The sequence below is a fragment of the Sturnus vulgaris genome, chromosome Z, assembly GCF_052056855.1.
Source record: "Sturnus vulgaris isolate bStuVul1 chromosome Z, bStuVul1.hap1, whole genome shotgun sequence".
In the NCBI taxonomy this organism is placed as follows: Eukaryota; Metazoa; Chordata; class Aves; order Passeriformes; family Sturnidae; genus Sturnus; species Sturnus vulgaris.
The window spans coordinates 66,950,545-66,971,594 of NC_142283.1; the positions used below are offsets into that span (position 1 = coordinate 66,950,545).

Sequence of the window (21,050 nt, forward strand, 5' to 3'; positions counted from 1 at the left end):
TGAAACTATAACTGAAATTTTATTTCTGGTTTGAACATCTCAAGACAGTTCAAATGCAGAAGTGAGCACACCACTTTTACAGTAAAGCTGGACAGTATTTTTCGTAAATATAGAAAAGATACCTCTGTAAGAAGCTTTTCCTTAAAAGGAATACAAATCAAGGAAATCTGTAACCATGAAGCCCCTAGAGATCTACAAACAGTCAAATCCTTTGCAGAAGTCCTAGAGGATAAAAAAACTTGAACAGCAGTTTTAAGATCTAACTTCCAACAATGCCAATGTATAAAAGTGCACAAACATTTGTTTTCATCAAAATGACAGTGTTCACAGAACTGTCTGCTGCCTCAGATGCTCGCCTGGAATCTGCACTGTGCTAGAGATTGCAACTCTCCTTCTTCCCAAGCCAAGTCCAAATATGCTGTCTGTACAAAGGGCACAGTTTGCTCTCTCCTAAAAGAAAGAAGAGTAATAAAGGTCAGCAGGGAATGCCTCTGACTTTTTCAGTGTACCCTAAGTAGCCTTTTTTATCTACTCAGCTTTATCCTTGGAATCAAAAAGAACCTGGCACGAGGCAGAAAAAACTAGAAAAGAATAGTTATATGCAACCCTTTCCCTGGGTTATCTCGGGTGAGCCACTTTGTGTTTCACTGGACTTAACACTACCCACGAGGCTGATGTCAGGACAAACACATTAAATGTTGTTAAGCATGAGAATAGGGCCCTCATGGAGAGATCACATTTCCCTCTGACAGACTTGTTTCAAACTCTGTGAGTCAAACTGAGGAATATAAGTAAACTTAATATTCAGAATGACCCAATATCCTCAAAGAAGAATGTTTAATATTTTTATCTGAAACATAATTTTCCAGTAAATAACTATGCAACTCTTAGCAGTATGTTTTCTAAAGCCTTATCACTTTCAGATACAATTTATTGTTCTTCTTATATGAGTTATTTAAAAACCAAATAAAATTATTTTTTTTTCTTATAAAAAAATTTCTTAGCAGTACTAACTCTAGTTTGTGGCTAAATCAATCAAAATTCAATAATTACAGTAAATTAATTCTTACATTAGAAATTGAAATGCTACAATACAGTTAAGTATTGGTTCCAGTAACTCTCAAAACCAAAAAAAGGCAAAACACACTACAGAGGAAGATGGAACAATGAAAAATGAAAATATGCCATTTTTTCTCCTGGCATTTCTGAGTTTTACAAAACTGGAAGTATTATTCCATATAAATCCATAGATCAGCCAGGATAAGTTGCTATCAGTTATTGTTGGAAAAATTTTATATTAGCTATGTAGATTTTTCACTACTGATATGCTGTGCACATTCTTCTCTTCATTAATAATTTTTATATTGAAAGGTAAAATTCAATTAGAGTAAGTTATCTGTGTATAATCCTCCCACAGCTTACCAAGACCAGAAGTATTTGGAAATATATTAACAATTGCTGAATCATACCTAAAATTAAAAACTACTCATGATTATTCTTTTTCATTTTGAAATTCACATTCTATACACCAATATATTTGAGACTATTTTCACTTTTAAATGTATATATGTATGTGTTTTGCCTCTGGAAATATTACCCAAGTTGTAACATAACCCTTATGAATCTTTTGTGGAAATGCCTTGCAGAACAAATCTGCTGTTAAAAAGTCACACTCAGAAGTTCATCTTTGAACTCCTCTGGTGTGACATAACCTCAGCTGAAAAAGTAATTTTAACTCTATTATTACCAGTGTCAAATGAAATTTATGTACTTACAGGACTAAAAAGATACATGAGATGACTCATAGGGCAGGAGCTCCTCTCATTGATCCCACTGGATGTTTCTAATGAAGTGGTTTACACCTCTGGATGAAAATTATTCCCATGCATTAGTACAGAGTACATCTCACTTTAGGCATCAGAAAAGCAGTAGGACTATGATGCGTATTCACCCTGAAAAACCAAACAAGAGAAAAAATAAGCATTCCACAGATTCTTGGCATACAAAGCCTGAGTCCTGATAATCACTCTTATGGCAGCAGGCAGGTAACTTCCTTAATATTAAGGCTCAGATGGCTTTTCTTCCATTATCTGAACTCTGCTACCTGGTATTTTTCCATTTTTCCAAACAAAATATTTGCAGACTGGAAAACATCCCTTCCATATGCAGAGAACTAGAAATGTTTGCAGACTATTATGTATTAAAACAGTGCATTCCTTCACACATTAAGACAATTATACAAGACCACCTCTCTCTGAACCAGCATACTTCTTTTTAATTGAAGTACTAAGCTATTCAGTTCTAAGTATGCCTCATTTCAGTGAGTATTGCACAGTTCTGCGTCTCTTACATAAATGTTGAATTTGGGTGAATTAGAAACTAGTTGAACTATCATTCTAGTAAGCCTCGAAACTGAATTTTCTCTTTAACAGGAAGAATATGGTACAATTAGCATGGATATATTCCTGTAACACAGAAATTCCAGGGTCCATTTCCTTGTGTGCTATCTTAGATGGTGTTGTTCTACCAACATGTATATGTATTATTAAAATTTAGGAGAGTGAATATGCACATTAATTCAGATTCTCTACTATCAGGTATGTCCAATGCACACAGACTGAGGTCTGATGACTGTGTGCTGGTGAGGACAGGAACATATCTTACCTGCCTTCAGCAAAGTTTTAATGTGATCAGATATGGCATAGCTCCTTCCACTCCAGGTCTTTGTTTTTGGTTATGATGGCTCTGTAGTCAGTAAAAGTGCTGAAGATCGTCTTACGGCTTTTGCAACCTTTTTCATCTTATTTCTGCTCCCCCACTGGGAGTAGAAGTCCTGTCATTAGAGGAAAAAAACAAAAACCTTTAGCTTTCATTTAAGAGACAAAAGAATTAAATGGCAAAAGACTAATTAAAGCTGTTCAAAATCTCAGGGTTTTGGAATTAAAAATAACACTTTTAGGTATATAGCTTTTTTTCTTCACTGAAGCCTTCTTTTCCCCTTCTAAAGTAATACATTAAGATTAAAGGAAAAAAAAAAGTTTGAAGTAAAAGGATGCTGTCAGACTTTATAAACTTTACTGAAGTTTGTTCATAAGTTAATTGAGTGGAGTTTAACTTGATTACTTCCCTCCACTAGGGAAGGCTTATGCCACTTGTTACTTATTTTACACTGCCTTATCTTCTGGCTTTATCTTCAGAATCACAAACGTATTCCCAAATTAAAAGAAAAATTTAAAATAAAAATTGACAAAGCTAAGTTTCTGTCAACAATCCAAAAAAAACCACAAGCAAACTACAAAATCTCCCAGCCTTGGAAAACCATAAAACACATAACTTGGAAAGAGAGAAAGTCTACACTGTTACCATACCCACAAGAAACAGAAAGCATTCACACATTGATTACCCCTGAGAAAGAGCCCCAAGTAGCCCAAATTCAATTACATAAGTAAGGCCGGGTTCTTCAGACAATTTAGTGCTCCTGCTTATTGGTGATAATTGAGCAAGTACTGCACCAGGAAGGAGGATACCTTCATTTATAATTTATATTCTATACAAAATTCTCATGATTTTTAATTGTTGCTGCAAAAGAGAGGCTGTTTTTAAAAGTTTGAAAGGTGGAAAATCAAATAATTTTTGAAAAAACAAAGACTTATCAAAGGAAATCTTCATGCTGATATGAAAGCAGTAGGTGAGACTCACCTGTGTGCCTTGACCATAATTACAATTAGAGTAAGTATCCTCAATTTGCATTTAGATTTAGAGAAATTGCTCTCAAATTGTACTCAGATCAGAGGCTGCCTTACTTCTTACAGGTATATGACTGCAATGAAGGATACTGCCTCCCTTCCTCCCTTGAAGTCTGGCCCTGTTTTGAGTCATTTAAAATATGTTCTGCAGATTTTGAAGCACAGCTTGCAAAGCAAACCCTGTGATGAGGTGGCATCCATTTGTATCACAGTGAACTTTAATTCTACTTTAAACTAACAGATTGTAGACATTTCTTCTCTGTACATAGGGCTGCGCTTTAAATTGTGTTTTCAACAAAGTACTGTTTTTATAATTGTATTTTCCATTTTAAACGAGTTTTTGTTCAGATATCAGAAAGCAGGGGACTGGTGGGCAGAAAGAATTCTTTGCCAAAAATCTTGCTTGAATTTTTGGATGCCAATTCCTTATGATTGTGTGTTTGCCATGTGAACAAAGCCATTAGTGCATAATCTGCAACCCTGCACAGTAACAACTGAGTATTGACTGTATCGATAATCAGTATCGACAATCTCAATAACTGGAACGGGGACAACCTAAGATTTTCAAAAAATATGATCCTAAAGCACTATAGCCCCAATTTTTGTTTCACATACAGTTCTGATCTTAGAACACAACATTAAGCATTTGATAAATGGCAGAATTCTCAATAGAGATTATATGTTTAATCTTGCGAATTGTCTTTAAGGAGATAACAGGAGATACTTGGATTTACAGCCACTCAGCAGGATGCAGACAGTGCAGAGAAGGCAACTGCAGAATATGTAGATTGCATAACCTGGCCTGTAATTTTAAATCAAGACAAGACTTCTGTTTAGTTAAATCCTTAAAAGAGAGCAAGTAAAAGATAAATATTTGAACGTGACAATAAAATTCTGGTTTGTAGCCTTGTACTAACACTCAGTATATTACATTGTTACTCAGAAATATGCACATTTTGCAATGATTTGTAAAAATTTTATTATAACCTGACTATTACCACAGAATGAAGAACTCATTCCCCAATGTATGTGTTGCATAACATCTATTTCAGCACATCCTTTTTAATAGTGATCCACAGTTTGCTAACATATTATCTCCTGGCCTTGCAAAATTATTTCCTGGAAAGCTTGCAAGACTTATTTCTAAAGTAATTCTAAATTATGTTTCCTTTTTACTACTGTTTGTTTTCATGCCTTTACAACTAAAAATGTCATGCCCATAAAAAAAGTAAAATCTAGCTAAAGCCTAATAAGGTCTTGATGATTCAGCTTCAGATATTGAAAGCTGCTAAGCACCATCCCTGAAGTCAACTTCCACCTTAAGTGGTTTTCAGTCCGTTTTGCTTCTTTTTCACACTTCTTCTCACATACATATTAGTTACCTTTTCACAATCTGAGTGGGTTTTATAAAAAACAGACCTCTAGCCTAGAAAACAGCTGGATCATATATGTCCTTTGGTTATTTTACTGTTTTAGTTTTTAATAGAAATAAAAAAATGCCAAAGACTGAGCTTTGAGAACACAGGATTTGATTGTCAGTGAAAAGGAGCTGTAAAAGTACAAATTACAATACACATTTTTATTCAGCCAATAACCAAGATATATCGGCATTCAGAGCTCCATTTACTTGCCTTTAGCCATGAAAAATTTCAGCAAAGATCTTCTTGCATCACCTGAAAAGAACAGCAATTTCCCTGTATCAGAGGTTTTATTAAATATATTTTTTATAAGGCTGAGTATGGTGCAATATATAAATTCTTGTTCCAAAACAATTGTCACATTTGCCAAGTAACTACCATGTGAAAATAAGTCAGTTTCTCTATGGAAGTGAGACAAGAGGAAAATATGCTGGAAATTAATAAATGGAATAGATTAGACTTGGTCTGTAAAATTTAAATACTTTTTCAGGAATTTCTAATTACTTGCCAGACAATGTTTCCAAATACAAGCTAATCGTTGATTTTTTTTAATATCCCAAATATTCTGCTTTATTATTGTTATCACTAACCTTATAATTTCTGAAACCTCTCACTCTTCCAATGATCTTACAAAATACAGCTCTAGTTCTTAGGAATTAATCTAATCTATTATAATGCTAAGGCAAACTCTGGAGCATAGAAACCCTTAAAGGGCTGTTTGGCTTGCTTGACTAGTTCCTCCAAATTCTGCTTCTTTTGTGCCTTCTTTCTGCCACCCTTCCTCTTACCTTTATCTTTACTCTTCCATTCTCATACTATTCCATTTCTGGCTTTTGTATCTCATACGATGAGTATAGGAAAAAAACAGTTCACTCAGCAGCAGTTTAATAATTGTTTTCTTTCAATTCAGCATTAAGTAACTATGGGATGTACCATTAGCAGATGACAAGAGCTGAGATGGAACCCTGCAAAGATATTCATCACATCTTCTGACCTCTCACAGAAGTTAAGTTGGTGGAAAAGATAGAAGCCAGTCCTACACAGGACTAAACACCAAATAACTTAAAACAAATTGTCTTCATCAGAGCCTCTACAGTTTCCACTCAGCAAAGGCTGACAAAGCTACAGCTAGGTTCTAGATGGGACGGCCCTAGCAGATCCATTTGTGCCCAGCTGCCAGTGTTTAGTCATACATTTCTACTAACCAATCCATGTTGATCCCAGGTGGATAAAATCTATCTTACCAAAAGGTGCTGCATACCCAACTGCTAAATAAAGTGAATATAACGTTTTCTTTTCACCCATTCCAGGGGGAGCTAACTGGAATTATCAACCAGTCCTTTCATATCTTTAGGCAGTTGATACTCCTTTCTCCTCTGCCTCCTCTTCTCCTCCCCTTTCCCTCACCCTCCTGCACTACCAAGAGATAAGTCTCTTCAGTCCTAACTGGTTCGGACAAAACAGCTTTCAAGTGCCAGCCAGGTTTTTTCCTATTAAAAGCTGAAGATCATCTACCATTCCTAAACAGCTTTATTTGAATTGTATTCTTTCTCTGAATCTCATCACTCTGTGCAGTTTTAGCAGGCTGGCAGATTAACAAACACGGGGGTGTTCAATCTCTCCTCATAGCACATTGCATTGTGAGTACTCCTGAACGCACTGCAAAGGGCTTAACTAAACAGTCCTGTTCCCAGTCTTTTGCCATTAGCTGTATTTACTGGAAGTTTTTATGAATGAAAATTTTATTCTGAAGGTCATTGTACATATATTGGAAAATATAGATGGAAGCATGAACATATCTAGTTCTGGAAAATCAACGCACAGGGCATTTACTCCATATAAACTCCTACAGCTCTGTCACCATAGCAAGCTAAGATGATGTAAAGGCTTTTTTGCAGTGACCTTTTTGCATCATTGATACAAACTTCTTACACAACTCAACCTCTGCATTAGCTGAAGCAGACAAGAAGGAAGAAGCAGGAATTACCCCCTCACAAAGTTATTCCTTCAGAGAATGCCGCCTTCTAGAGTCCATTTTGCAATATCAGAATTCAGTTATTTACCAAGCAGCAGACAAAAATGCATATAATGCACATATATAAATATACGTACATAGGAGTGGGCTTACTAGGTAAGCACACATGAAATACAGAAGAGTGTAAACAATTTCACTTAGCCATAATCAAACACCTGAGGAGCTTTTGCTAGAAATGGTGCTCCCTATGCACTGCTGTGCAAGCTGGGAGATTTAGAAAAAGGGATGCAAAAGAGTCGCGGCTCCCATACAGTACAACGCAGCCGTCCTGCAACCAGTGACTCTCGAAGCTGGGCTCTCCAGCAGACCAGCAGCCAACGGGGCAAGGACACACAGCACGCTCTGCCCGAGGCAGTCGTCCCCGTGCTAGCCGGCCGAAGCCGTTTGCCAACGAGGGCTGCTCGTGCCCAGGTGGCCGAACACCCACTGCACCGTTGGGCCACCAATACGTGCCGACCCCGTGTCCCTACCTGCCCCGTCAGCCTGCCGCTGCCCCGGGGGTCTCCCGGGGGCTCAGGCGACAGGGCCTCGCTCCAATTAGCCACCGGTGTGCGCCCCCGCCCTTCCTCCAACACTTAAAGCGCGGCGAGCCCTCCGCGGAGCACATCCTCCCGCACAGGGGAACGGTCGTGGCCTCCACGCCTCCTCGGCGGCTTTTTTGGCCTCTTATTTTTTCCTCTCAGTAAATTTGGGGCAGCTTTACTTTCCGCTCGGTCCCCGTCGTAGCTGGCGTAGCTAGCTCTCCCGCAGAGCTGCTCCGGCCCGCTTGAGACTTCCTCAGGTGGTGCGGATCCGGGCCGAGGCAGGGGAGCGCGGCGGGGGCACCATGCCTGCCACCTTCTCCGGGCGCTGCCTGGAGCGCCTGCTGCTGCTGCTGCTCTGCACCAGCCTCTCGGGTGGGAACCCTGCAGGTAAATGTAAGCTCTCCCCGGGCTGGGCCCCCTTCTGCGTCGGGCGGGCCGGAGCGAGGTGGACAGGAGCAGCGCCTGGGAGCAAAGGTCCTCCATGCTCCGCAGCATCTCCCCGGCTCTCGGGGGACGTAGCGCTGCCTTTCGGTCTTGCCTGTGAGAGCGGATGAGGCATTTCGTTTCCTCAGCGGCTCCCGCCCTCGCCGGCGCCCCTGTCTCCCTCAGCGTTCTGGTGGGACAGCGGGATCCGCTGTCACTGTCCCTCGGCCCCCGCGTGGTGGGAGCCGGCAGATGGCCGGAGCTGTATCTGCTATCGGCTGTCCCATAGCCTCAACACCTTTTTCCTGGCTTATGGCAGGCTTTATTAGTTCGCAGGTGTAGGACTGGGAAAGGTGTGGTGTTGTGCCTTGTTTCTGTCCTGCCCTTACCTGAGTAAAGCGTTTAAATGCTGAAAAAACCGCCGCAAAACGACCAGAAACTCCTCACAGATCGATAGATTACATGACTAAGATATCAGTGTGCCTAATGGGTGTGCTCGTCAGGATTTTGTATTGCGTTTTTTAAATGCAGCATTTAAAAAAATTCATGAAGAAAGAACGACTTGAGCCTTCCGGGCCCAAATCCTCCTTTAGAGGCTTTCAGCAGTTCAGGAGCAGGCCAACTGCTTCTCAGGAAATATGATCTTATTTCTAAACCTAGTGGATTTCTGTTAATATTTTCGTCTTTTTGAGGCATTGCAGAGTAGTAGAGAATGTAGTAGCAATTAGCAGTTCGCTATGCAGGCTGAGATTCTTGGGGTAGGTCTTGCCAAGGCCAAGAGTTCTACCCTGTTATATATGTGCGTACGCATACTTGTGTGTGACTTGAATTCACTGTGATTTAGCTGCATTTTCAGTGTATGAAATGCAAGCAGTTATGTTTTCTTCTGCCTCTGTTGCACCTCATAGTACCAAGAGGACCAGTACTGCTCCCTAGGTGACGGTACCTTCTGTAAAATTTCTAGTAGTTTCACATAATGTGAAAGGAAACATGCTTTGCACTTCTCAAGTTTTGTTTGAAATATGAATTTAAGTATGTTCACAGACACAAATCTACTTTGTAGTTCTTAAGTCTTCTTTAAAATACATGTGTATTTATGTACACTCAGAACTTGGAAGTCCTTTCTAACTGTATACTTAATTGAGAAGTTTTTTGAGTCCAAATGGCCTGATACTTGTAGGAATGTGAGTCCGCATGGGGCTAATTGCAATGAGATACTTATTTTTGGTAGCTGTTAATGCCAGAAACCATATCTGATGTTGGCTGAAGTAATTTTAAGTTTATGTAACACCATTGGTGAAATGATAGGCTCTCACAGGAATAAAACAAACCAAACAAGTGAATCAAACAGCAAGACCTTCTTTGTGTTTTTAAAAATTCCACAAATCTACTACCATCTTCCTAAAGTGGTGGGTATAGTCTGGTTTATAGCAGACATCAGAAGTAAGCCACTGGCTTTAGTACTTTCATCTGTATAGAGCAAAACCATTGTTTTTCAGGCTTCTATTAAATGTTTTTATAGTTCTAAAACTAGATAGAGAGGCATCATGCTGTGGCTTCTGTGATGATTTAAATTAAGAAATGGTAGTTTACTCTTTCATTGGTTATTAAGTAAATGTCTATAAAGCTAGTCAAGCACAGGGACTAGCTACACAGCTGCAGTAAAGGGAAATTCATGTCACCTCAAGGGAGAAGAACTTAAAAGTGTTTTCCAGTGAAGTCCAGAAACTTTGTTTTGGAGGTGTGAGGATTCTTCAACCCAATGCTTGCAGTAAAAGTAAACAGAGGGAGGAAGGAGCGCTTGCTATACAAGGATTGAATTGCAGAAAACTGGATTACCTAGTCTGCAGCTGGTCAGGTAGATGCTCCAAAAGCCCTATTATATTTTTATTTTGAGATAATATCTTGAAGAAAATATTTATTCTGTTATTCTTATCTTAGTCATGTAACTGTTCAGTTAATTGTTTTGGAAAAATCTAAACTATTGCCTTTATTTTGTATTGCATTAAGGGTAATTTCTAAGTGCCAGAACACTGTTGTTCAGAGCTTACTGCTTTGTTTGGTTATGCTCGTGGTTGTCTAATTTAGTGGCAGCAAGTGCTGTCAGATTGATTTAGGAAAAGCAATCCCATCCCATCTCACTTTTCATCTGCTGGTCCTGAAGAATTCAAGAAGCTATGAATGTAGAACACACCTCATTCCTTACAGACTTTACTTCCAAGTTGGGTTTTTCTGGTTTGGCCTGAGGGAACGGCTTTTATCAGGGTATTTGGAAGGCCTTAATGTTGATTCTCTGATGTCATTGGGGCATTAGGAGGTTATGGTGGCTGGTGTTGGATACTAGTGAATGCATGTGAACTTAAAAAGTATATGATTGGTATTAAATTAAACAGTAAAATAAAGATGTTAAATTAAACCAAATTGTGTTTCAGCCTTTTCTTACTCAGCTGTTTTTTTTTTCTGGCTGAAAGAGAGCAGATTTTTAGAAGATTTTTAAGCCTGAAATTTCTCTGGTAATAGTAAGCATGGTACATCCATACTTTTTTTTCCCCAAAACACTGACTGCCATATGAAGCAGAGGCAATGTAGAAAACTAAATTCATGATATCATACTCTTGCCTAATTCTTCCTGTGTGGAAATCAAGAAGATGAAAACTACACAAGCTACCGCACTATTGATTAAATCTGACACAAAGCAATTATAGGGTAAGGCATGCAGCCCTGACTCGATAGTTTGAGAAGTTATTCCATGTGGCTTGCTTACATTATTCCCTGTCTGGACGATCCTAATGATGCAGTGCTGGCCCATCTTGATCTCCAGTATCTCCAGTGCTATTCAGCAAGTATGTATGAGAGGAAGAGAGTGGTGCAATGTTACCTCTGTTCTATGTAGTTTGACATCTGCACAGATAAGGTGAAAGGTCTAGAATCAAGGGTGACAAAAAAATAACACTACTTGACTTCTTTCACTTGATACATGAATTGAGGAAGAAAGCCAAGATGAGAACCCTGTTAGTATGCAAACCACATTGTGAGTTATCTGCCTTCATTGCAGAGAGATAACAGAGCTGCTGTACAGCTTGGCACTGGCACCTTCTAAATTTATCATCTTTGAGGATTTTAATTAATATGCAGGTGATCCATGACATACTTAAAACACTTCAAGATGCTGCAGATATAAAAATTCATGGATCTTTCTTCAATTGTACTATGAAAAATAATAGCTCTCTCTGCTCAATACCTCTGTCAGGCAAAGAATAAGACTCAGTCTTCTTACTGTCTGGCTCATAAGCCAGCACGTGCTCAGATGTGTGGATTTTTTAAGTTGTTTTCTTAGTTGAAGGCCAGGAGGGAACAGCTCGCTGTGGAACCAGTGGACTGATAAAAAAGTGGGCTGTTGTTAAGAACCACTAAGGCTTAAACACAGCAGTCAAAAGATACGATTAAAAGAATTTACTCTTGTTCCAAACTCAAGCATGATGGTCAAATTGAGACAGCAGATGGTATAAGCCAGGCGTGGCTGTGGCAGAGTAACCATGTGCTGGAGGTGGTAGTGGAGAATCTGTAGGTTGTCTGTGCCTATTGGTGCTGAAATGGGGTAGAAGTGTTAGTAATGCTCTTTTGTAGGAAATGGCAGAGTGCTGACTTCACCTTCTGCAGAAGGCATGTTTCTGAAGTCTGAATGCACTTGAAATATGATGTAGCTTTTCACTGTTCACTTAAGAGTTGGACTAGATCCTTGTGGTCTTTTCCAATTCACAGTGTTCTGTGATTTTGTGATCTGTGCATGCTTGTTGCTGTCTTGGGTGTCCAGAAGAGTTCATAATCCCGATTCCACCCCCCTCCCAAGACATTAATTATAAATGCAAAATATATGTCCTCTTTACCTTGTGTGGCTGAATCACTTTCTCTGAGTGCTGTGGCATTGGAATATGTTCTATAATACCTTTGTCAGTGGAGATAGTTACTACAAAATAGACACTGGTTCTGTCACCCAAATGTGTGAAGAGGAATGAGGAGACATTTCCATTCTTCTAAAACTTGTAGATGTCTTGAATTCTTAAAAGACCGACACAACTACTAAGTCCTTTGCATCTTCCATTGCTGTTCTTCTTCTAGTCAAGAACATAAAGCAAACTAATCTTAACTGGTTCTTGTAAAAACTGTATCATAGGAGAGGGATCAGATTTGCCGTTGTAATGAGGAAATTTGGGAATAGTTGTTAATATTGTGTTGAAATTAATGTTTGATACAGATGTCTTCTTTTGCTTACTGAGGTGCTAGTGGAAGCAAAGGAGGTATGTTCATTGCTTGCTCATCACACTAGATTTGTAAGGTTGTAATGAAGTCCTTACTCTATTGGAAGATCTTCTAATCTATGCTAAAAGTAATTGGCCCGTGTCAGTGGCATAAGTTGTGTTTTTAAACACGTGAATAAAAAAGAATGTGAGTACAGCTTAAAAAGTTGCTGTAACATTCTGAGAAATGGCTTTGCCTGAATATAAGCTAACTGCAAGAACAGAACTCTGTACAGATATTAGGTATGAAATTAATATTGCCACCATTCTTTAATCTTTTCTTGCCTAAAATGAAAGAAGAGCAATTCTTGTGCAATTTTTAATGCGTATGCTCAGAACTTGAGGAACAAAATGCGGGAGAAAGGCTGAGGTGAGGATGTTCTGCTGGAATTATTTTCATAATTTTCTTAGATTTTTCTAACTCAAAGTTTCCTTAAACTTTTTCTGGTGTTTTGGTGTTGTTTTTTTTTTTTTTTTTTTTTTTTTTAGATACAGCTATGACAACACAAGATTCCAGTCAGACTCAGGTGAATTCTGTGACTAAGATGCAAGCTGGACATGAATCATCTGGTAATTTTTAATTTCAATACTTAAAACTATACTCCTTTTTCCTATTGATATTTGTTTATCATATAGAGTTTATATTTTCACACTTGAGTCTCTTGAAATAAAATTGTGACTTCTTTTTAGAATAAATAGAAGTAGATACAGGTCTTTTAAAGTCACTGCAAAAGCTTGAGTGTCACAATGCCTGAGCTAATACCACTGCAGGGAGGTTGTATTCTAGCCTTTAGACAGATAATTTTTAATATGAGAGCTACTTATGCCTGTGTGTTAGTGGAAGATATAAAAACGTCCTTGCATCACTGTGCCTGCTAGCTTCATCTTTCTTAATTATGGCTGTGTCAAAACTGTCTGTTATCCCGTATACCTTAATTGTATTTTTAACGGGGAGCTGACAAAAAGTTCCAGGCAGGACGAGAAAACATTTATTGTTGGTTCTACTTCTCTTTTCTCCATAAAGATCAGAGAATCAGAATTTCAGCACTCTCTCAAAGCTCATGTTGATCAGTGCAAGTCAAACATGAGCTGAGTTTTATTTCTACGTGAACTCAATCAAGTTCTGGCAAGTTATTTCACTTACAAGTTGAGCATTTTTTTGAGATAACGATTTTTATTTGGTGTTAGCACATTGTGAGAACTAGGAGTGCAGTAGGTAATAGATTCAATAACTCTACATACATAAACACACACAGACATAAATGAAATATAGAAGGAGTTTCATATAAAATATCATCTGAATATTTTCATTTGATATGTGATTTGAGGTAGAAAGTCAGTATGAAAATCCTGTTTGTTGCAAGACAGTTTAAAAGCAGTCTATTTTTTTTGTGGCTGGATCTACCATATGAACTAGCACTGGTGCTTTATGAATGTATTATTATGAGAGATTTTGGTCAAAAAGCAGATGCTGCATGTGCTGGACTGACATAAACTCAGGTGACCCATGACAAGCCTGGCATGGTGTCTGAGTGCACACACAGGCTAAGATCTGCCAGAACTTTTCAGCCTTGATATTATTTCCTGGGTAAACACTTGGACTAGTTTACTTCTCCATAGGGCAGAGATCAAGGCTTGTGTTCTTGTATAGAGGCAACAGGACTACTGTCTACTTCTAAAGACAGCTTTGATTTCTCTGCTTCAAGAGCCGTTTTATACTATCAGTTGAGATTGACAACAATTTACTGTCAACAACCAAATGAAATAGCCTGAAGTTCTGTTCTCCCATACCAGCCACCTTAATATACAAGTTTATTTTTACTTAAACTGATTGAAACTTGAGGGAAAGTATGAAAATGCTGATGTAGCGAGCCAGGCAGAAAATTGATTGCCTGTGGCACAGAATTTCTTGTGCTGTGAGCTTGACACGATGTTTTCTGAAACTGGCCAACAGCTTGAAAAGGCAGGTGTACCTCTGCTTATGCCTTTAGATGCAAACCACTAGCAGGGACCTCCTTCAGCACAGCCAGATCCTCTCAGCTGTCGCTCACAGGCATGCATCTTTGCATGAGAGTGTTTTACGCAAGGGCAGAGAAGGAGTAATTCTGGTGAGATTTAGGCTTTCAGAGGTGCTGTTTCCACTGCACAGTGATCAATTTGGCTACCCAATGCATCTCTCAGTGGGAAGGCTAAAGCTGTAGCCCTGTTCCTCTATCATCACAATTGTGATTTGGAATCTTTACAATCCATGAACAGGAGATGTAATCAAGCCCCTTTCCTTCTACAAAAACCAGAATAATTTTCTCCTATAATGCTGTGTGACTAGGTAGAATCAGTTTCTGAGTACTGTTCATATATTTCTGTAATGCATTATGTAATATTCGACAATAAAATTACTTTCCAAGCATGTAAAAGCATGTGTGGCATAAAACATTTAGTGTATCTTCTGGGGTGGTGGTGAAATCTATTTCTTTCTTTTCATCATTTTAATTGAAAGATTATTATAGCTGGGCTACATCTGTTAGAGCTGCAGCTTATTAATTTGCTTGCTTTCTCTGTTCTTGAAATGCATGAGAACAAGTGATGGGAACAGACTGTGCTTAAAATTCCTGTATCAAGCTTTGTAGAGCTTTATAAAAGATCTTGTACTCTCTGAAGGGTATGTGATCCACAGCCCCACCAAAGAGGAATTTTGTGACCATGCGCCTTGTAAATAAAGGATAATATTTTTAGGTCAGCTGTATGACGGTTAATATTGGTATCCTTTCTTTGTAGAAGGGCATTGCCTGCTGTATGTCAGAAGTTTTGAGGAGCAGTTGAGGGTCTTTGACCTTTTTGTAGTGGACCACAAGATGTTCTTGCCTCTGTATTCATTAAAGGAGCACTTAGCCAGGAAGTCAGAGGCAGATGATCTGTATTGTTAGATTGTAGTAACTTTAGGAATGGCAGCATTCTGTTATCCTGGGAATTTTTGTTGGGTGGGTTTTGTTGGTTGGTTTGGTTTTTGTTTTCTTTTTTTTTTTTTAATTTTTCTAAAGCATAGTTCTTTTTCAATAACTATTTTAACATTTATGTAGTTCTGTATGCAAGCTATAGGTGACTTCTTGAGTCAGGCTGTGAAATTGCTAAGACATTTGTAGATACTGACATTCACAATTACAATATTGATAAAGCTAGAAACTATTATATAAGGGTATAATAGCTATTATAACAACCCCACAACATTGCTGGTCTAAGATTATGGCTGCTGACACAGGTCTGTAAACGGATCTCCACAGTAGTCAGTATTTGGCAAGGTCCTTTTTCTCCTTTTAAAATTGTTATAATTAGTACTTGCCAAGCCATATTGACACTACAGTGTGATTACTTATATAGGATAACTTAACTTTGTTTCTGCCCAAACCTTGTTAGGTCCAGATGTTGTTGTACAAGAGCTCAAGCCAGCCAGCAAGGAGAGCTCACATAATGTCTCAGAGCATGAGATAGTCCTAATTGGTGAGTGTGCTACTTTTTTGTCTTCCAATTATTTTATATTGAATGTGAGTGCAAACAAACTTCCGTATGAGTTGTAGAAGCATCTAGAATGGCAAGTTCTTGATAAAGATGTTCACAGTGAGCATGTGATGAGCCCAGTAAAAGGTAAGGACATTTATGCTAATAACTTTTCTGTTCTAATAATAACAGTTTTGCAGTGGAGAATTAGATTCCTATTTTTAATAAAACTAAAAATTAAACTAATTCATAACTCTCTTCCTCCAAATCAATTGAAATGATAGTTTATTTGCACTAGTGAATTCACTTGGAGAGACCACGTAAGCTAGGATACTTGCTGAACAGCAGGTGTTAGCTTAACAGCATTTCAGGAGTTAAAGCATGGAGAACAGCAAAAATAAACCTATTCCTAAGGTAGGCATGAAGTTCTCAGTTGCCAAATAATATTCTAGAATTAATTTCTTGGATAACTTAAACTGGTCTAACTGAAGTATCTCTGGAATATTTGGAAAGTACTGGTATGGTACTTAAAGGATGTGATTTTGCAGTATTTATGCTGCATTTGCTTCCAGCAGGAAATTTAAAGTACTGTGTGTTTCCCGTTCTGGTTTCTGCATTCTTAGTACAGGGATGCCCCAGACATCAGTCTTGCTATTGGTTGATCTTCAACATCATCAGTTTTTGTTTCATTCATTCAAAGGATGGATTTAATTTTAAAATCATTTTGTAAGGGACAGGCACTATTTTCGGCTGGTGTAATTAGTCTGACTGTAAAACTTTTGCTGCTGTGGAACTAATTCCGGTTGTAAAATTACTTTGATCATAAACAGCCTCAATAAGCTGAGTTATGCTTAGCTCGTTTATTCAGCCTAATTACTCTAATAAATGAGTTTCAGTAACTGACTTTGCCCTGCAATGGAAGACTGAGGTGTTGCACTTCTAAGTTTATGTCCAGTTCAACAGATCTGAAGTATTTTGGCTGGGGCTTGCAATTCTGAGTATGCTGTTCTTCAGGTTATAAATGTCTTTGCCAGACCCAATAAAGTTCACTTACTCTGGATCTGGTACTGTCACTCCAGTGAGACTACTCATACCTATGACTTACATTACTAAGTCAGCAAGCTGTACCATAAAACTTCATTTTCTCCTGGAAAGAATGTGAGCTGTGCAATACACCTGCACTTTTTTTGACCACCAAATACTAGAGAGTACATCTAGAATTGAAGTGAGGCATAGATAAATTTTCTTGGAATATTTAGGTGACTAACCAACTTTTATCTAGAAGGCATGAAAGAAAAGGCCAGTTATGAAATAAAATGTCAGTGCTAATGGGTACAATATCTAAAGTTTTCTTATAAAAGACTGTTTGTTTCTATGGATCACAGAAGATATTTGCTGTTGATATCTTTTTGGATATGCTTATTTTATGCTCATGGAAAGCAAAAAAATGACAGGTTTTTCTACTGTATGGGAATATTTTCCCACTGTAATTGCACTGACTTGCCAGGAAGGCAAAGGCAGCCCTAAATGCGTTTGAAGAGGATTTGATGTCAGCTTGAGTAACTGTAGCATGAAGGGTCTGATCCAACCATGCTAAGGCTATGGATTTTATCAATAGTTTCCCGAGCAATAGGATATACTTGTGATCTCACAGTATCATAAAATCTGCACCTGACTAAAATCCAGATCGCTATAGATACTTGCATCTGGACTCTTCTTGACATTGATGATATAATTTTCTATATACCTTTTAAGTACTTCATATTTTTGTTTGGATTAAATAATATAAAACTTAAATCTGTCTCTTAAGTCTGTCTTGCTCTCAGTGAAATGAGTATCTATGCTTCTATATCAGAGCGTTTTAGGAAGTTTACCTGCAAAATGGGAGTGTGTTATTTTTGTAAAGGGATATGTATTTTAACAATTATGACTTAAGAGAATTACTGTGAAACTCTTTATTTTTCAGGGGCTTTTTTCCCTGGAGCATATGAAGAGCACTGTGTCCACCTGTAATCCTGTATATGTAAACATAGCCTCTGAAGTTTTTTTGCCCAGAATAAGGAAATGCATTTTTTCATTAAATGTTTTTAAACTACTTGTAGGTGCTTCACTGGAAAAAAATATCTCTTTGCCCAGTCCAACTAAAGTTGAACTTACATGCAAATTAGATGAGAATTCCAATTTGAAAAATCCTCAAGTGACTTGGAAAAAGGGAAGTGAAACAATCAGTCACACCAGTAAAACTCAGAACAGCTGGGCCATCCAGTAAGTAGCATTCCTTACACTGTGATTTGCAGATTCTAATGAGTTGCCCTGTTATGTACAGTGCCCAATACTAGTAACATGTATATTGAAAAAGGGACGAATGCAAAGATTAATCAACTTACTGAAGCTGCTGGAAAGGAGAAAGGTTGCAGGTATCTCAAGCCTGGAGGAGGAGCTCGTGCTTTTCCTCTAGTGCACAGAAAAGGTTGTTTGTTTTTTTTTTTTTTAAATAAAATGGAATAAGGAAAGAGTTCCTTGAAGTCCAATAATTGTGTTCAGTAAATGAAATAAGCAGTCTGAGATTAAAATATTTTAGCAATTTCTATTTCCACTCTCATTTTCCACCTGCTCTTTTCCACCTCATTGCAGCTTTGCAAGAGTCTGGAAGGCATCAATGGTCATTTTCTTTCCTTCACAGTTAAGAGAGGATAGAAGTGAGACTTACAGTGAAGATATTTTGAAGGTTTTCTTAAGTTTTTCAGACCTCTACAGAAACTGAGAAAATGTTGTAGAAGCCTTTCTACAGTTGATAAAATTTATTGCTCTTCTTTACAATTAGTTCAGTCATACATTTTAACTGATTGTTTTCCTGTTGATTTCTCTATAGCTTTAAGAGCAGTAATACTTTTATGAAATTTCTATTGCAGACAATATGAGACTATAATTGTCACTTCCCTGATACTCCAATATACACAGACGTAAATCTTTTTCAAAGTGACAGTAAAATGTATAGTTTTCTGGTGGAGAAGATGCTGGACTTCATTAGATCAAAGCTCTTTAAAGCTATTTTTTGTGTTGAAGAGATTAGGAAGAACAAACCATTTAAGTAAACCCTCCCTAGGATATGCTTCATATCATGTCTAATTCAGTAATCTGTAGATAATGCTGCATAAAGGTGGCATATTGTCAGCATGAGGGGTAAAAATTATGTTTATTATCCAAGCATGCATCTGCTCTTCTATTTTCTTAAAAATGTTATGCCATTTCTGATTGCACTAAGCCTGAATCCTAGTGTTTCAGTGATGGTATGTTCTTTGCTCCATTACAAATCCTTACTGTATTCTTTAGAATGCTAATTAGCAATCACTTGTGGTGATACAAAAAGAAAGTATAAAAAAAAACAAATTCATGTTTTGTTTTTGTTTTTTTTTTGAGAGTGACTGTCTCAGACAGCAGTCAGCTGGGAAGTTACACTTGTATTCTGAAAGCTGATAAAGAAATCACTGCTACGTTTCATTTGCAAGGTAATGTATTTAATTTAAATTTTTGTTTCAGCTGACCACTGCAAAGCTGTATTAATATTCTTTCTGGCTAGTATGGAAATTGCAACGTAATTTTAAAAGTAATGGCTAATGCAGTCAGGCTAAGTGAGAATAACTATCAAAATAATTTCTGTAGCATGGATTGAAGAATTTTGAACCAAAAACTGAAAGCCTTTAAAAAATGTTTTAATCCTCAAAAGACCATGCAAGTCTGTTCTTTACTCTCTTGACTAACTGATTTCCCCTTCCCTCTCCATCTCTACAGCACATGTGAATACATTTCACTTTCTGAGGCATGAAAACAAAGGATGGTGTCTCAGATAAATTTCTTCAAAAAGCAGAGCCAAAAATTTGCAAGTTGAGTCTGAGGTGTGGTGTTAAAGTGAAGTAATGATTGGTAAAATGGAGGCAGGCTTTTTAAAATTTCATTTTTATTTCTGAAACACTACGTGATTGCCTTAGTGCTGCTTTTATTCTGTAGCAGTATAGGAATAGTACTTAGATGAACAGCTAGTGTGCTCCACTGGGCAGTATGAGTGCCCTTTCTTCTGTTTTGTGTTCTCTTCTCCAATAATGTTGCTGTGGAAGTAGTAAGTGAAATTGAGTTGCATGGAATATGTGTGGAAATGATAATACAAACTGCTGAGCTGATGGAGAATTCTAATGGAGTTACTGCTTTCTCTATTCCTACCATCCAAATTTTGCAAAGAGCAAGGCAAGCATTTCATATGTGAAGGCTGATATGGGAGAGATTTTCCCTAAACGCAGGCTCTGAGAAACCCTAACTATTCAAATCATTACCCTAACCTCAGCTAAATTAAGAAGTGGGGCTCCCTAATTCTTCAGCTGCAACTTGCCTTTGTTCAGTGGGATATTCAATAATAGGACTTGAGGAAACTTGAGTGGGTTGAAATATAAAATATTGATACCTGCTTTCAGACCTTCAGCCAGGAGAGACTAGCTTGCAGTGCTGAATAAAGACAAAGTTGTAGTATATTCAGGCTTTTTCATCTCTAAAAAATAATTATGTATTTTTCTTGTCAGCGTGTGGGTGAGGTTTCATTGAATAGCTAACCAAGTTGATGTAGATAGAAAAAAGTCCAAGGAGACCTTTTCTTTTTTTAAGTACATGATAGCTATTACAGTAAGGGCAGCAATGACTCAATAGGAAAGTCATCTTTTCCAGAACATTGCATAGAACTGGTTGATTTATTATAAGATGATCAGAGAACTGCTGCACGATGGTTGAATGCTACCACTTCTGATGCTGTAAAAATTACTGGCTTGATGCTTTTTAAGATTAATGCAAGAGTGAAGGAAATGGGAAAGAGAAGTCCTTGAATCTTCCAGTCAATAATGCAGGGAGAACAGTTTACAAACTGAAAGATGAGTAATGTGTTGGTATAGACTCAGTGGCTTAAGTCATCACTGCTGTAACTATCAGCAATAGCTTTTCCACAAGGCAGCTGGGGATTATTGGATGTATTAACCTCTCCTTTCCTTCCCAGCCTGGTTCCTGGCTTGGCATAACCCTTCAGATTTTGTGGAGTTAGGTTTTTACTCAGGTTTGCAGAAAACAATGAGGTA

General features: G+C 37.9%; 1 protein-coding gene and 1 long non-coding RNA gene across 5 annotated transcripts in view; one reads left to right on the forward strand and one right to left on the reverse strand.

Annotated features, from left to right (window-relative positions):
* On the reverse strand, window positions 1–8,617 carry LOC148219897 (uncharacterized). 4 transcript variants are annotated; one of them, XR_015799194.1, is made up of 5 exons: window positions 8,536–8,617; window positions 5,378–5,419; window positions 2,665–2,833; window positions 1,776–1,952; window positions 1–450 (listed from the first exon to the last, which is right to left on the reverse strand). It is a non-coding gene; the product is annotated as an uncharacterized LOC148219897 (long non-coding RNA). The 4 variants fall into 4 exon arrangements; XR_015799195.1 differs by lacking the exon at window positions 8,536–8,617 and adding an exon at window positions 7,670–7,756; XR_015799196.1 differs by lacking the exon at window positions 8,536–8,617 and adding an exon at window positions 7,090–7,173.
* EMB (embigin) overlaps window positions 7,771–21,050 on the forward strand; it is a 20,761-nt gene continuing 7,481 nt past the window's right edge. The window contains exons 1-5 of the mRNA XM_088155856.1: window positions 7,771–8,110; window positions 12,934–13,014; window positions 15,856–15,939; window positions 18,039–18,201; window positions 19,357–19,445. Of these exons, the coding sequence (XP_088011982.1) occupies window positions 8,026–8,110; window positions 12,934–13,014; window positions 15,856–15,939; window positions 18,039–18,201; window positions 19,357–19,445 (502 nt within the window). The 5' untranslated portion in view covers window positions 7,771–8,025. The remainder of the gene's footprint in view (window positions 8,111–12,933; window positions 13,015–15,855; window positions 15,940–18,038; window positions 18,202–19,356; window positions 19,446–21,050) is intronic.